General features: G+C 41.0%; 2 protein-coding genes across 17 annotated transcripts in view; both read left to right on the top strand.

The window, feature by feature from the left end:
* Positions 1–1,004, top strand: part of LOC106609429 (myosin binding protein C1) — a 33,632-nt gene extending 32,628 nt beyond the window's left edge. For all 16 annotated transcript variants that reach the window (XM_045722072.2, XM_045722068.2, XM_045722073.2 and 13 more), the window contains one exon: positions 106–1,004. In XM_045722072.2, the coding sequence (XP_045578028.2) occupies positions 106–206 (101 nt within the window). In that variant the 3' untranslated portion in view covers positions 207–1,004. The remainder of the gene's footprint in view (positions 1–105) is intronic.
* Positions 1,005–1,260: 256 nt separating this feature from the next.
* Positions 1,261–15,969, top strand: LOC106609452 (cholinephosphotransferase 1). The gene is made up of 8 exons (XM_014208305.3): positions 1,261–1,722; positions 9,832–9,979; positions 10,226–10,367; positions 10,527–10,611; positions 11,128–11,259; positions 13,396–13,554; positions 13,844–13,969; positions 14,196–15,969. The coding sequence occupies exons 1-8, from the start codon at positions 1,483–1,485 to the stop codon at positions 14,310–14,312; spliced, it is 1,149 nt and encodes a 382-aa protein (XP_014063780.1). The 5' UTR covers positions 1,261–1,482; the 3' UTR covers positions 14,313–15,969.

A 15,969-nucleotide genomic window follows, 5' to 3' on the forward strand; every position in this document is an offset into this window, starting at 1 on the left:
TCTTACGATCTTCTCTCCGTTAAAGATTGATAGTCTTCTCTCTCTCTTTCACTTTCTCTCTATACCTCCTAACAATAAATTGAGTGTCTCTCCTTTCTCCCCCAGGGGGCTTTACCTTCTCTGAGCTCATGCAGCGTGGAGTGCCTTTACACCTGATCGATAAGTACATGAGCGAGACCAAGGCCGTGGAGCAGCCAGAGAAGTAGTCGGACTGAGCAACCGCTGATACGCCTAGGCTGCCCGGAAACCTGTCGTCACACCACTAGTGATCTGCCTCGAACCAGCAGTCGAGGGAGGGGCTGGAGGGGGAGGGAGGGATGTACTGGACTTTGGCATGGCATGCTGTGTGCGGGTATGGAGCTAGTTACCATAGAAGAAGCCAATTCATCACCAGCTTTGTGTCATCTCCTAGTATTCAAAAGGCTCTGTTTAAGCTCAGTTGCATGTTGGCAGTGTTTTGGCTGTAGCTTTTTATTTTAGATGAGTAGTGCGGGAAATGTATAGTAGGACGAACTGTAATTTCCACCTATGTGGACATGTTTTGTCTCTGTTGATATTGGGAACTGTGTTTGGGGGAGGGGGCGAATGTTGAAATGTATAAACAATATGGCTTGATGTCTGTAATGCAATGTCTTGTGATTAAAGATTTAACTTCAGAAGATACAAATATTAAAACATTTCTGATCAGGTGATTTGCAATGAGAATTTACAGTATTTCATCAGTCCCTTTAAAATGCTTCACATTAGGATTTTCTGATTTCATTTTCTGTTCTTGGAGTATGAAAAGTATAGTTGTCTGACTAATGTTGAGATTTGGGCTTTCAAACAGACAGTTATCCATCTTTTTGTTTAAGCCTTACACTGCATGACACATTGTGCTTTCTGTGCTCATACTGTACTTCAGGCTTGAGTATATTCTTAGCCGTCAGGCCATCTGCGCATGTTTTAATCTTCAATTTGTAATGTATGACTCCTGGAATAAAATAAAAACATGTAACATGTCATCCTTTGTTTATGTGTAAATACTTTCAAAAAAAGGTTTATACAGTACATAATAGGGAAAAAAATACTGTATTAAGATGCTTACACGCTATATTCATTTCAGAGCGCACTCAGAAATGTTGCAACTACAGAATAAAATGTTACAATGTTACGTTGAATGGAACTATGAAGCTGCAGTAACGTACTGGAGTTGTAGTTCACTGCTCCAAGCGGTCAATGGACTACATTTCATTTGAAATTCCCGGCCTCAATTCCCTTCCGGAGACTTGCTTCCTGCTGAAACGCAATTCTCAATCACAAACGGGAAAAATATCGACATTCATGGTTCCGCTCTAGAAAAATGACTATTCACACGTAACCGCCAAATGAGCAAGTATTTTCTGGGCGATCGCGAGAAGATATCAGTGCCTGAAACCCACAGGAACGTCAAGAGTATCGCTGGGTGATCGGCTACTTCTCGTAGCGCCGAAGCTGTAAACAATGCCACATTTCTTGTGGCTGGAGCCGCTGTCAGCAGCACAACTCAAGCGGCTAGAGGAGCATAAATATAGCGCTTCGGGTCGATCCCTTTTCGAACCTCCTTGTCAGATATATTGGAATTGGCTGGTCCAACAAATTCCAACTTGGGTAGCGCCTAATACTCTGACTATAATTGGACTGGTAATAAATATAGTCACAACTGTAGTGTTGGTGTTTTACTGTCCAACGGCGACAGAGGAGGTAAGTGCTTGCGACCTTGGGGTGGGGGGGAGAAACTTTCGAGTAGCCATGTAACAACACCCCATGACAGCATTGTAACTCTCTGAGATCATGTGTAACATTGTTGCAACTCGAATACATTTACAGCGCTATTGTTACTTTACAACCGAGAAATTGGGATAGGATAAAGTAATCCTTCTAACCCCCCCCCCCCCCCCCCAAAAAAAAAGATTTAGATGCTCTATTGTAAAGTGGTTGTTCCACTGAATATCATAAGGTGAATGCACCAATTTGTAAGTCGCTCTGGATAAGAGCGTCTGCTAAATGACTTAAATGTAAACTTGTTCTCAACTGGCCTACCTGGTTAAATAAAGGTAAAATAATAATTAAAACTGCTCAAAGCATCAGCATATTGGGTGGAAAATGTGCACAGTCCACTAATGTTTTGCTTGTCTAATAGCCTATTGTTGTCTTACTGACTTTGCTTGATTTAAAATGCCAAATTAAGAGTTAGTGTCAAAGTTGCCACCATGTTTGCTCAGCAACTCGTAAATCAAGCGAATAGTAATTTAAGTGTTGCTGAATGTTTATTCAAGGAAAGGTAAAGTTAATATTACTTTAGTTTTCTCAAGTTTGATTGGATCATGTAAATTAAGAAAATACAGTTGAAGTCGGAAGTTTACATACACTTAGGTTGGAGTCATTAAAACTCGTTTTTCAACCACTCCACAAATCTCTTGTTAACAACTATAGTTTTGGCAAGTCGGTTAGGACATCTACTTTGTGTAATTTTTCCAACAATTGTTTAGACAGATTATTTCACTTATAATTAACTGTATCACAATTCCAGTTGGTCAGACGTTTACATACAATAAGTTGAATGTGGCTTGGAAAATTCCCGAAAATGATGTCATGGCTTCAGATAGGCTAATTGACATCATTTGAGTTAATTGGAGGTGTACCTGTGGATGGATTTCAAGGCCTACAGTCAAACTCATTGTCTCTTTGCTTGACTTCATGGGACAATCAAAATAAATCAGCCAAGTCCTCAGAAAAAAAGGTAGACCTCCACAAGTCTGGTTCATCCTTGGGAGGAATTTCCAAACGCCTGAAGGTAGCATGTTTATCTGTACAAACAATAGTACGCAAGTATAAACACCATGGGACCGCTCAGGAAGGAGACGCGTTCTGTCTCCTAGAGATGAACGTACTTTGGTGCGAAAAGTGCAAATCTATCCCAGAACAACAGCAAAGGACCTTGTGAAGATGCTGGATTAATGAAAACATTCTTGGCAAATGCTTTCGCTTTCGTCCGTCTTGCGCCGGTCCAAGAATTTCACCTCTAGCAGCACAATACAAAAGTATCTACATCCACAGTAAAACGAGTCCTATATCAACATAACCTGAAAGGCCGCTTAGCAAGGAAGAAGCCACTGCTCCAAAACTGCCATTAAAAAAAGCCAGACTACAGTTTGCAACTGCACATGGGGACAAAGATTGTACTTATTGGAGAAATTTCCTCTGGTCTGATGAAACAAAAAATAACTGTTTGGCCATAATGACCATCGTTATGTTTGGAGGAAAAAGGGGGGGCTTGCAAGCCGAAGAACACCATCCCAACCGTGAAGCACGGGGGTGGCAGCATCATGTTGTGGGGGTGCTTTGCTGCAGGAGGGACTGGTGCACTTCACAAAATAGATGGCATCATGAGGGAGGAAAATTGTGGATATATTGAAGCAACATCTCAAGACATCAGTCAGGAAGTTAAAGCTTGGTCGCAAATGGGTCTTCCAAATGGACAATGACCCCAAGCATACTTCCAAAGTTGTGGCAAAATGGCTTAAGGACAGCAAAGTCAAGGTATTGGAGTGGCCATCACAAAGCCCTGACCTAAATCCTATAGAAAATGTGTGGGCAGAACTGAAAAAGCTTGAGCAAGCAAGGAGGTCTACAAACCTGACTTAGTTACACAAGCTCTGTCAGGAGGAATGGGCCAAAATTCACCCAACTTATTGTGGGAAGCTTGTGGAAGGCTACCTGAAACATTTGACCCAAGTTAAACAATTGAAAGGCAATGCTACCAAATACTAATTGAGTGTATGTAAACTTCTGACCCACTGGGAATGTGATGAAATAAAAGCTGAAATAAATCATTCTCTCTACTATTATTCTGACATTTCACGTTCTTAAAATAAAGTGGTGATCCTAACTGACCTAAGACAGGGCATTTTTACTAGGATTATATGTTGGGAATTGTGAAAAACTGAGTTTTAAATGTATGTAAACTTCCGACTTCAACTGTAGATAATAGGTATTCAACTTCACCCAGAGTCAGCAAATCATTAACAGGTTGAATACCTAGGTTTTAACCATGCCACGTGTTCATACTATGACGTCATCCGCTCAGGTTGATTCTCTGAAGAGAGAGAGGGTGTGTGAACCTACCCCTTTGGCTGTTTGGCTTCTTTTCCTTCCTTTCTATAGTTTGCATTCAGGCATGTGCCTGTCAGGTATTCAGAGATGTGTTACAGTATGTTTATTAGTTCTACACCTTTGTCCACCCATCCCACAGTACAGATTAGAATCTCACCACTGACACAAAGTCCAGATTCCATCAAGCTCCAGGCAGGTTTGTGCAGCAGACAATTCAACAAGGGCATTTTATATGCAGCACAAGCTGTTGTCAATGCAGCCATGGACTCACATGTAACCTTTCTCCATCTGCAATCTGTATATACAGTACAGCTTTGAATAACTTCATAAAAGGGTTACCTGGCCTTGACATAAGCTGCAGCATACACTACTGTCACTGACCAACTGAAAATATGTCAAGGGTGACCCTGTATGCCTATACTCAATACTGAAATTGTAACTAAGATGACTACCTGTATACAGAAAGGGCTTTTTAGGGCAGGGGTTACTGAAGAGCAGTTTGTTGTTGTTGTTGTTGGTAGAGGAAGGGAGTGGAAAACAGCAGGATATCTAGAAAGAGAAAAAAAACTACTGTCAAAACAGTTGTGGTGGACAAACACACAGTTAGGCCAATACAGTAGTGTTGGGCAAGTACAGTGCAGAGAGAACACAGTTGTGAAGAGAGAAGAGTTAGTACAGTACATTGTAACCGGTGGGCCCGGGCCCACCTACTGGAAAGCCAGGCCGATCGAATCAGATTGGGGAACAACATTTTTTAATAATTATGCTCTCTACATGTCAGTGTTCCAAATGGGACATTATTTGACTTTTTACCTAAACATGCAAACACCATCACATATAATTCATAGCAAGCAGTGCACTGGAATGGCATTTAGATTAAGTGGAATGACATTCTCTCATGGGATGGGTGGTCAAAAATAACTAACTGAAAGCCACACCCCCAATAAGCCATGAATATGACTGCATTGAGGCCTATGTCACTGTGCTTCTATGGCTATACAGTGCATTCGGAAAGTATTCAGACCCCTTGACTTTTCCACATTTTCTAAAATGTATTAAATACATTTTTCCTCTTCAATCTACACACAATACCCCATAATGACAAAGCAAAAACAGGTTTTTAGAAATGCTTGCACATTTCTAAAAAACTTAAAACAGAAATTGTCTTATTTACATAAGTATTCAGACCCTTTGCTGTTAGACTCGAAATTGAGCTCCAGTGCGTCCTGTTTCCATTGAGCATCCTTGAGATATTTCTTCAACTTGATTGGACTTGATTCTTCAACTTGATTCAACTTGATTGGACACCGATGGTGAATTCAATTGATTGGACATGATTTGGAAAGGCACACACCTGTCTATGTAAGTGCATGTCAGAGCAAAAACCGAGCCATGAGGTCGAAGGAATTGTCCGTAGAGCTCCACGACAGGATTGTGTCGAGACACAGATCTGGGGAAAGGGTACCAAAACATTTCTGCAGCATTGAAGGTCCCCTAGAAAGCAGTGGCCTCCATCATTCTTAAGTGGAAGAAGTTTGGAACCGCCAAGACTCTTCCTAGAGCTCCAGAGTTCCTCTGTGGAGATGGGAGAACCTTCCAGAAGGACAACCATCTCTGCAGCACTCCACCAATCAGGCCTTTATGGTAGAGTGGCCAGACGGAAGCCACTTCCTCAGTAAAAGACACATGACAGCCCGCTTGGAGTTTGTCAAAAGGCACCAATAGGACACTCAGTCCATGAGAAACAAGATTCTCTGGTCTGATGAAACCAAGATTGAACTCTGGCCTGAATGCCAAGCGTCATGTCTGGAGGAAACCCTGGCACCATCCCTACAGTGAAGCGTGGTGGCAGCATCATGCGGTGGGGATTTTATTTTTTTCAAGCGGCATGGACTGGGAGACTAGTCAGGATCGAGGAAAAGATGAGCGAAGCAAAGTAGAGAGAAATCCTTGATGAAAACCTGCTCCAGAGCGCTCCGGACCGCAGACTGGGGTGAAGGTTCACCTTCCAACAGGACAACGACCCTAAGCACACAGCCAAGGCAACGCAGGAGTGGCTTCGGGACAAGTCTCAATGTCCTTGAGTGGCCCAGCCAGAGCCTGAACTTTACCCGATCTAACATCTCTGGAGAGACCTGAAAATAGCTGTGCAGCAACGCTCCCCGTCCAACTTGAGAGGATCTTCAGAGAAGAATGGGAGAAACTCCCCAAATACACCATGCCACTGCCGCCTTTTATATGTTCATTTAGCAAACAAGACGGCTCATAGTCCAGTGCCTTTATTACAGTCAACACACCTATATTTTAGCTTTAATTAACTTAAAAAATACTAAATTCTCTGAGCCTCATGGCAAAATGTGTAGAATAACATGGAGCTTCAAAACAGCACAGAGTGTAGAATTGCAGGAAATGTGCTTTAAAACAGCAGTTTTTTCTCTTTGCCCCATGGTAACATTTTGTAGAATTTCAGAAAGTTAACATTCAACCACTGATTGCAATAGTCTGCTTTCTCTGATTTGCTTGACCTTCACTTGAACTCTGTTGAACTCTGCATCCAGCAAATGAGTAGATAAAGCATGTCTGGTTGGAGGGGTGTATGCTGGACAAAGAACATTCAGAAATCTCTTCCGATACACATTGCCTGTGAGCATCAGAGGTGAACCAGTTGCATACACAGCTCGAGCAAGAAATTCATCAGCATTTCTCTGAGTACGTTCCTCCATTGAGTCATAAATACTTCTGATTCCAGGAGGCCCATGAGCTGTTGATATCGATAAGGTGTCTGATTCATCATTTTCACCTCGAATAGCAGTAGAGGGACTTTTGTCAGAGGTTGTTTGTTGTGAGCGCTGAGGGAACTTTATGCACTTGGCCAGATGATTCTGCATCTTTGTTGCATTCTTCACATGATTTGGCACAGTATTTTCAAATGTACACAGCTTTTCTTTCTACATTAGCTGCAGTGAAATGTCTCCACACATCAGATAGTGCCTGTGGTATTTTCCTGTAAATAGGAGAAAAAAAAATGAGAAAAAAAAACAAATACAATTCCATGTACAGATAAATAGTTAAGCTGTTAGATTAAACAACTCCTTTGTAAGATGTTTTAAAATGAAACATGTATGGAAACAGGTGAATTAACACTCCTCAGTTAGCAGGCTCAAGCAAGCTAAAACCCACATGGTAGCAAAAACTAACTAGCAGAAATTGTTAACCAGTTAGAAATGATTTAAACACACATTGCTTTGGTTACTATTTACTAGTTAACAAAAAATCATGTGTCATGTAAAATATATTTACCCCACCCAGTATTGTAATCAAAACTTACCAGAAAGCATGTAGTCCTTGGCTCAGACAGTGTAGTGGTGTGGGCTCAATAGCATCTCATTAGTGTGCAAGATCTTGAATCAGCTGTACATGTGATGGAAGAGTGCACTGTGCATGCGGAGATTTGCAATTCCATTGAATTGAATATGCCACAATACCTAGAATTGCCTTTTGTATCCCACAAAAAAGGTTCACTGTTTTTAAGCTAACTTTTTTTTGATTCATTTAAGCAAAATCCCCTAAATTACAGGGCTTAACTTCCATGGAAAAGTCCGGAAATTTACCAGAAAGTTTCCGACCCTTTGCAACCCTAGACATAGTGTGTTGAGGACATTGCAGAGAATATGGAACAGCAGTTGAAAAACAAGGTAAAGGATTTCACCTATTTCTCCTTGGCCCTGGATGAGAGCAGTAATGCACGTGACACTGCGCAGTTGTTAATATCGTTATCAGGCATAACTCCAGACTTTGGAATTACAGTCAATGAAGAGCACAACCACAGGGAAATATTTATTGGAGGTTAATAAGTGTGTGGCAAAGCTGGGACTGAGTTTGAAAAGTTATCCAGTGTGCCCAAACTTGACAGGCAAACACAATGGCCTTTTGAAAATAATACAAGATCAAGTAGCTGAGCTGAACCCAGATCAGAAAATTATTTTCCTGCATTCCATTATTCATCAGGAGGTGCTCTGTAAATGTGTTCTGAAAATGAGCCATGTTGTGGATACAGTCACTAAAGTGGTAAACTTCATAAGCGCAAAATCTTTAAACCACAGGCATTTTGTCTCACTGTTGGAAGACAGAGTCAGGTCATGCAGATCTCCCCTACAACACAAATGTAAGATGGCTGAGTTTGGGGAAGGTGCTTATTAAAAGGGTGTGGGACCTGAAGTCGGCGATTGCTGAGTTTTTGCAAATGAAAGGAGAATGTGGATTTCCCTCAACTGCAAGATAAAGAATGGTTGGCTGATTTTTGCCTTCACCGTGGACATCATGGCCGTCATGAATGAACTGAATTCCGAACTACAAGGGAAGGGCCTTTTTGCACATCAGATGTACAGTCTTGTCAAGCCTTCAAGGGAAAATTACTCCTCCTGACCCGCCAAGTAGAAGCCAACAATCTCACCCACCTTCTGACACTACTGGTCTGTTCCCTATCAGATGACCAGTGGGAAAAGTATACGTCGCTGCTGCGTGCTTTGAACGGTGAGTTTTTCTCGTCGTTTTGAGGGCTGTTGTTTTTCTCTCCTTTCACCTTCAATGTGGATAACGCTCCCACTGACTTGCAATTTGAGCTTATCGATCTTCAGTCTGATGCAGTGATTGTTTTGAATAGTTCTCCAATGTCACTGATGAGGTTCTATGCATCTTTCGATGAACAACACTTTCCAAACATTAGGAGTCATGCTCAGAAGATGTTTGTTTGTACTGTTAGGTTGACCCAATGTATGTGAGAACAGATATTTTCAGTGATGAAATATAACAAGTCAAGGCACAGATCATCTCTTACTGACTCTTAGCAATCCTGCGCATAGCGACGTCAAACTATACCTGACTTCACTGCTCTAGTCAATGCCCATCAGAGACTTCACTCCTCACACTGATTGAGTAGTTTACATGTAATTTTGAGCTCTGGTGTTTTTTGTGCATACCCGTTAACAAGAGTTCTGTGGTGCTGAATGCACAGTACTTTTCCCTCCGTGTAGTTCATTGCATGTTTTTAATAATGAAAATGCCTACCAAAAGGAGAACATGGATGTGGTTTATTTCTGTGAATGTTAAAGTAAAATAAGTAGCATATCTGGACGTGATTTACAGTAGATACATCTTCTGTCAACATAGTCATTCACATGATGTACAATCCTGTAATATGCTTCTGGCCGGTGATGGCAAAAATATATTCTAATGTGGAAAATAATTGCCCAGGCCTGCATTATACTGTTTTGCCTTTCAAATCATTTTCTACAAAACAGCTGTCGTAAGCATACATTTTAGAAAATGTTAGACAATGTATTATAAGATGTCCGTTAGAGAAAACAAACCTGTGTTGAGGTAAATAGTAAAACATCTCAACTTGTCAAACACAAGCAACTCTCTGTTTTGCAAGAAGTGACTCAAAATAAGATAAACAACTTTCCCCAATGTGTGTCATGGCTTACTTCAATCTTCACTGATTTGGTAATACACCCTGCATCTCATGTAAACAAGTATGTTTGTTTACACAGAACACAAAAACCCGAGACCTTTCCCTTCAACGGGGGATGGTGGAGGAAAAGTTTGTCCTAGTTGAAATGGAAACCAGGTCATTCCATTCCCTTGTTTAATCACATTTCTCTCCCTCACTTTTTCGCTCTCCCTTCCTCTTTCCAGGCTCCAGCATGGGCCTTCATCCTGAGTGCGTTGGGCCTGTTCATCTATCAGTCGCTGGATGCCATCGATGGGAAGCAGGCCCGGAGGACAAACAGCAGCTCTGCGCTGGGGGAGCTCTTTGACCACGGCTGTGATGCTGTCTCCACAGGTGCGGGCCCAAAAAATGTTTTTTTGCCTGTTAATTTGTGGTGCTTTACAGTACCTGACCAAGTGTATATTTCAAGCAGTGGGGCTTCCCTGTACTTTTGTCTAGAGTCTGGCCTAGACTGCGTTTAGTGTTTAGTCATAGCAACCATTGTGTCATATTGACCGACAACATACATTGTTCTATGCCTCAGAAGTATGACACATTGTTACTCATTAGTTCTCATCTCGTCTCTCTCTCTGTCTGCAGTGTTTGTTTCTGTGGGCACATGTATATCCTGTGGGGTAGGAAGCTACCCTGATTGGATGTTCTTCTGTGGCTTTGTGGGGATGTTCATGTTCTTCTGTGCACACTGGCAAACCTATGTTTCTGGAACGCTGCGCTTTGGCCTGTAAGTAGGAATGATGCCCAATTATATTATTTGTTTAGCTGTTGCTGGGCAGATAACGACTGTTTGTTTTTGACGTAGTACTTAAGTCTAGTCCATCATGCTTCATAAAATATACAGTCTGGTTCTGATCTATGAGTTCTATAAATTCTCTCCACCCAGGGTTGATGTGACAGAGGTCCAGATTGCCATCGTTGTCATGTATGTGATGTCAGCTTTTGGTGGAGTGGCCCTTTGGGACTACAGGGTATGGCTTCAATACATTTATCCATCCATGCACATAAACCTAACACACACTCCCATACCCACTCATACACTCTCTCTCTTTCCTTTTTTCTGTCAACTAAGCTGTAGGATTTGGAGACTTGGATGTTTTACACCAACATTTGGCACCATAAGACAACACAACCAATCCTTAACATGTACTGTATAACCAACCAACCAACCCCACACCAACAATCTACTAGTTATTAAATAGTCCTTTTGTTTCACTTTCACTCTGTGCAGCCTGTGGAGGCTTAACGACTAAACGCCACAGAAGTGAGAAGGTAATTATGGGTAGCTAATCCACCGTGGCGTAGACATGATCTGGCTAGAAAACAGCTGATGTCACCACGCAATATTATTTGCTTCTCCTCCCATCATGGCCTCAGCAGCATGCCCCGCCCACCCACAGCTTATTGGTGTAAACAACGCTAGCTGTTGTGACAGAAGGTTATTCGTTCTGTTAACTGAAACTCTTGGTTGTTTCACCCTCTTGTAGTTGCCCGTCCTTGGGGTGAAGCTGTACGCCTTCCCCATCTTGGGCATCATTGGGGGAGCCGTGTTCTCCTGCTATAACTACTTCCACGTTATCCTCAACGGGGGCGTCGGCAAGAACGGCTCCACTGTGGCTGTAAGTATTATTATGTAATTACGTGTTTAGTGAAATTTCTGGATTGATTCGTGTTTTTTATTACACTTAAGCCTAGAAAGCTGACGTGGTTGTAAGAAGTTGCATATACACTGTCTTCAGAAACTATTCATACCCCTTGACTTATACCACATTTTGTTACAATGAATTCCAAAAATATGTTTTCACATTTTTTTTCTTATGTATTGAACATGAAATGCAGAAATATCTCATTTACATAAGTATTCACGCCCCTGAGTCAATACTTTGTAGAAGCACCTTTGGCAGTGGTTACAGCTGTGAGTCTCTAAGAGCTTTCCACACCTGGATTGGCAACATTTGCCCATTTTTTTTATTATTTTCTTTAATTCTTCAAGCTCTACCAAATTGGTTGTTTATCACTGCTAGACAACCATTTTCAGGTCTTGTTATAGATTTTCATGTAGATATAAGTCAAAACTGTAACTCGGCCACTCAGGAACATTCACGGTCTTCTCAGTAAGCACCTCCAGTGTAGAGGTCGACCGATTATGATTTTTCAACGCCGATACCAATTATTGGAGCACCAAAAAAGCCGATACCGATTAATCGGCCAATTTTTATTTTAAAAAATTAATATTTACATTATAATTTTTTGTGTGTGTATTTGTTTGTAATAATGGCAGTGTTGGAGAAGAAAGTAAAAGTGCAATATGTGCCATGTAAAAAAAGCTAACGTTTAAGTTCCTTGCTCAGAACATATGAAAGCTGGTGATTCAATATTCCTAGTTCTTCAATATTCCCACTTAAGTTTTAGGTTGTAGTTATTATAGGAATTATGACGCGTCGACTATTTCTCTCTATACCATTTGTATGTCATATACCTTTGACTATTGGATGTTCTAATAGGCACTTTAGTATTGCCAGCTTAATCTCAGGAGTTGATAGGCTTGAAGTCATAAACAGCGCTGTGAATCAAGCGTTGCTAAGAGCTGCTGGCAAACGCAGTAAAGTTTGAATGAATGCTTACGAGCCTGCTGCTGCCTACCACCGCTCAGTCAGACTGCGCCTATCAAATATCAAATCATAGACTTAATTATAATATAATAAACACAGAAATACAAGCCTTTGGTCATTAATATGGTCAAATCAAAATATGGTTTATTGTTTCAGTGAAATATGGAACCGTTCCGTATTTTATCTAACGGGTGGCATCCCTAAGTCTAAATATTGCTGTTACGTTGCACAACCTTCAATGTTGTGTCATAATTATGTAAAATTCTGGCAAATTAGTTCGCAACAAGCCATGCGGCCCAAACTGTTGCATATACCCTGACTGCGTACAATGAACGCAAGAGAAGTGACAATTTCCCTAGTTAATATTGCCTGCTAACATTAATTTATTTTAACTAAATATGCAGGTTTAAAAAAATATGTACCTCTGTGTATTGATTTTAAGAAAGGCATTGATGTTTATGGTTATATACATTTGTGCAACGATTGTGCTTTTGTTAAATCATCACCCGTTTGGCGAAGTAGGCTGTGATTCGATGATAAATTTAACAGGCACCGCATTGATTATATGCAACGCAGGACAAGCTTGTTAACCTAGTAATAATGTGAAGATTGATTGTTTAATGCTAGCTAGCAACTTACCTTGGCTCCTTGCTGCACTCGCGTAACAGGTGATCAGCCTGCCACGCAGTTTCCTCGTGGAATGCAACTTAATCGGCGTCCAAATATTACCGATTGTTATGAAAACTTGAAATCGGCCCTAATTTTAACTATCCCAAAGCCTAGGACCAAGAGGCATGGAGAGGCAGCCTTTAGTTATTATGCCCCCAGCATAGCCTGCCTGAGGGAGGCTGAAACTGTGGATATATTTAAGAGGTCTGAAAACACATATTTTTAGCTTTGCTTTTTCTTAGGGTGCTTTTTAGTTGTTCAGTTTGTTTGTTGTGTAGTAAATATTTCAGCTTTTATTTTCTTTTTTACTGTAATTTACATTGCGTTGCATTCCATGTCTGAAATGTGCTGTATAAATAAAGTTTGATTTCATTTGAAGGCACTGTACATTTTAGGACAATCAAAAAAAAATGGGGCTTCTATTCTAGATTAACAATTCAAAAGTTATTTACTATTTTGCTGTGTGTCCCTTAGGACACCAGTGTGCTGGCACCAGGTATGCACATCGGCCTCATCCTCACACTGGCCTTCATCATCTTCAAGAAGTCATCCAACAAGCTTTTTGAACTGCACCCCTGTCTCTACATCCTAACTTTCGGCATGGTCGTCGCCAAGATCGCCAACAAGCTAGTTGTGAGCGCTCCATTTAATAGAAGTCTTAACTTTCTTACATTGCTGTCATCTCTCAATCTATTAATATCTCTAGTCTACTGCCTGAAGAGAAATTCATAAAAAAATATATATTTGTCTGTCTGGAGTGTCTTATCAAGCAAGCAATGAATACTTTTCCTCTCTCATAAATGGGACCTCCATATGTAACAGTGAAAGCCATACCAGTATTTACCTTAGCTCATTCATTAGCTTTGCTGCTCCTCCACCAATATCTGTATGTACCTTATGTGTTCCTCTGTCCTTGTGTCAGGTGGCCCACATGACTAAGAGTGAGCTTTATCTCCCAGACACGGCTTTCATCGGGCCTGGCCTCCTCTTCCTCAACCAGTACTTCAACAGCTTCATCGACGAGCACATAGTCCTCTGGATCGCAATGGTGAGTTCTCACCCCAGATTTGTCTTTACGATTCTGTAGTTCTGTCATCAAAACAATGTTTTAGTACAGGTCTGGTGTCATTTTCAACCCACTAACCCATTTCAGTTGTCTTCCATATAGATAGGACCAGGAGTTTCCCCTAACCACATAAACTGACTGGAAACAACTCTAGGCCCTATGTGCATCAAGTACATTTCTCATGCCAGTCCTTATATTTCCTCCCCAGGTCCTGTCGTTGATTGACTTGACGCGCTACTGCACAGGCGTGTGCATCCAGATCGCCTCACACCTGCGCATTCACGTGTTCAGCATCACGGCGCACGCCGCCCCCAAACACGACTGACGTTTTGCCCGGAGGAAGGAGGCGGGGGAGGCGGAGGACGCCGCCCCACTCTTGAAAGCAGACGAGGTCCCCTCCACCCAAACCTCAGCAGCCTTGACACAGTGACCACCTCTGACTAAAGGTTGTCTGTAATAACGCTAGAGTAATGACAGGAATGACATAACCACCCGATTTAGAGCCATCGTCAAGGGTAACACACTGGTCTGTATCTCACTGGACGAGTGCAGTGTAGCTGGCATGGAAATAAGTTGCTTGGTTTTTCTTTGTCTCCATATAGGAAGTAATGAGACTCAGATTTGATAAATGTCATCAGACAGGTTTTAACATCCAAAGCGCACCATTTGCCATTATTTCCATCTCATTCAAATCATACACTATGGGTAAATACATTTTTTTGGCAAAGATCAAAATGTTTCTCAGTGATCAGATAAAGTTGCTTTGTATTATTTCCCCCCTTGAATTTGGTTCCTCAATTGTTTTGACAATTGACCTATATTCCATGCTGTAAATTTAGAGGCTACAGTACCAGACTCATGTCTTCACAGCCTCTTCTTAAAAACAATATGATAACTCAACCCAATGAACATGTTTGATCATTGCCCAAATTGATATTGTTGCTCTTGAAGTCATTCATTAGTCATGTTTATTTATTTAGACCCAATCTGACATGAAATTAACCCAATCAGGGCTAGGAAATACAAAATAAATCAACCTTTCAACCTCATAACTTCTAAAATGAAGTTTGTAAAGTAGAATGAGACATTCCTAATGAGGTATGGTAAGCTAATTGTCAAGGACTGCAGGTTAAGGGTCTGGATTAACGCTGAAAACAGTGACATTTCTTCAAGGGCTTCCATCTGACTGTGAATCCCCCTCCAGTGTATCCAACACCCTCCGTAACCTCAACTCTAGTTGATGTCCTTGTAGTCATGTGGGTGATGCGTTCACACAAGTCCTGTCTGCTTTCAACGTTCTTCTCCCTAAAGGGCTAATTCTTTAAATCCTTTTAATTTTAAAAATATCTGAAGCATTTTAAGAACAAGTACTAAAATGTTTGTCTTTTCTGAATCATTATGAAACCAGTATTTATGGTTGAGGTATCGAACAATGTAACAACTGAGAAAATGTTTTACTGGAAGCCATCTTTTTTTTTATCACACATTTTGAATATGTATAGGTGAATGAATGCATTTGGTACATTAAACTTAATGATTTGTGATTGTTGAATGGTATGATGCTGAATTGTCATTGCTCAACAACTTTAGGATAGACAAAGGGATGCAACGGTACTGGGATCGATGTGGATGTTTCACCCCTGTGGGCATGTTAATGGAACAAAGAGATAAGGAAATCAAGAACCCCTACTCTAGGAATATGACCATACCATAAAGAAAGTGTCCCTAAAAGGACATTTTGACTTTGATATATTGGTGGGTAGAATTCCAATGAGAGCCTTCAGATTGTGACATTTCAATGACTGTCTGGAAATGTTAGCCACCTGTTTTTGTTCAATCAGGGTTTGAACTCAAGGTGAACTTTGAAACTATGCATTGAAAAGGCCACATGCTCAATTTTAACATGGTATTGTACTGTTCAATACCTTTATACTAACACGTTTAAAATTATTGTAATAAAGAAATATTTTCCATTCAAGAAA

This window comes from Salmo salar, chromosome 07 (assembly GCF_965601325.2).
Source record: "Salmo salar chromosome 07, fSalSal1, whole genome shotgun sequence".
In the NCBI taxonomy this organism is placed as follows: Eukaryota; Metazoa; Chordata; class Actinopteri; order Salmoniformes; family Salmonidae; genus Salmo; species Salmo salar.

What these genes read in the sequence shown, in the direction of transcription:
- LOC106609452 (XM_014208305.3), top strand. Translation starts at nt 1,483, where the DNA reads ATGCCACATTTCTTGTGGCTGGAGCCGCTGTCAGCAGCACAACTCAAG. An exon ending in TGGCCCTTTGGGACTACAGG is followed by an intron (nt 10,612 to 11,127) that starts GTATGGCTTCAA and finishes ACCCTCTTGTAG; the next exon opens with TTGCCCGTCCTTGGGGTGAA. An exon ending in TAGTCCTCTGGATCGCAATG is followed by an intron (nt 13,970 to 14,195) that starts GTGAGTTCTCAC and finishes TTTCCTCCCCAG; the next exon opens with GTCCTGTCGTTGATTGACTT.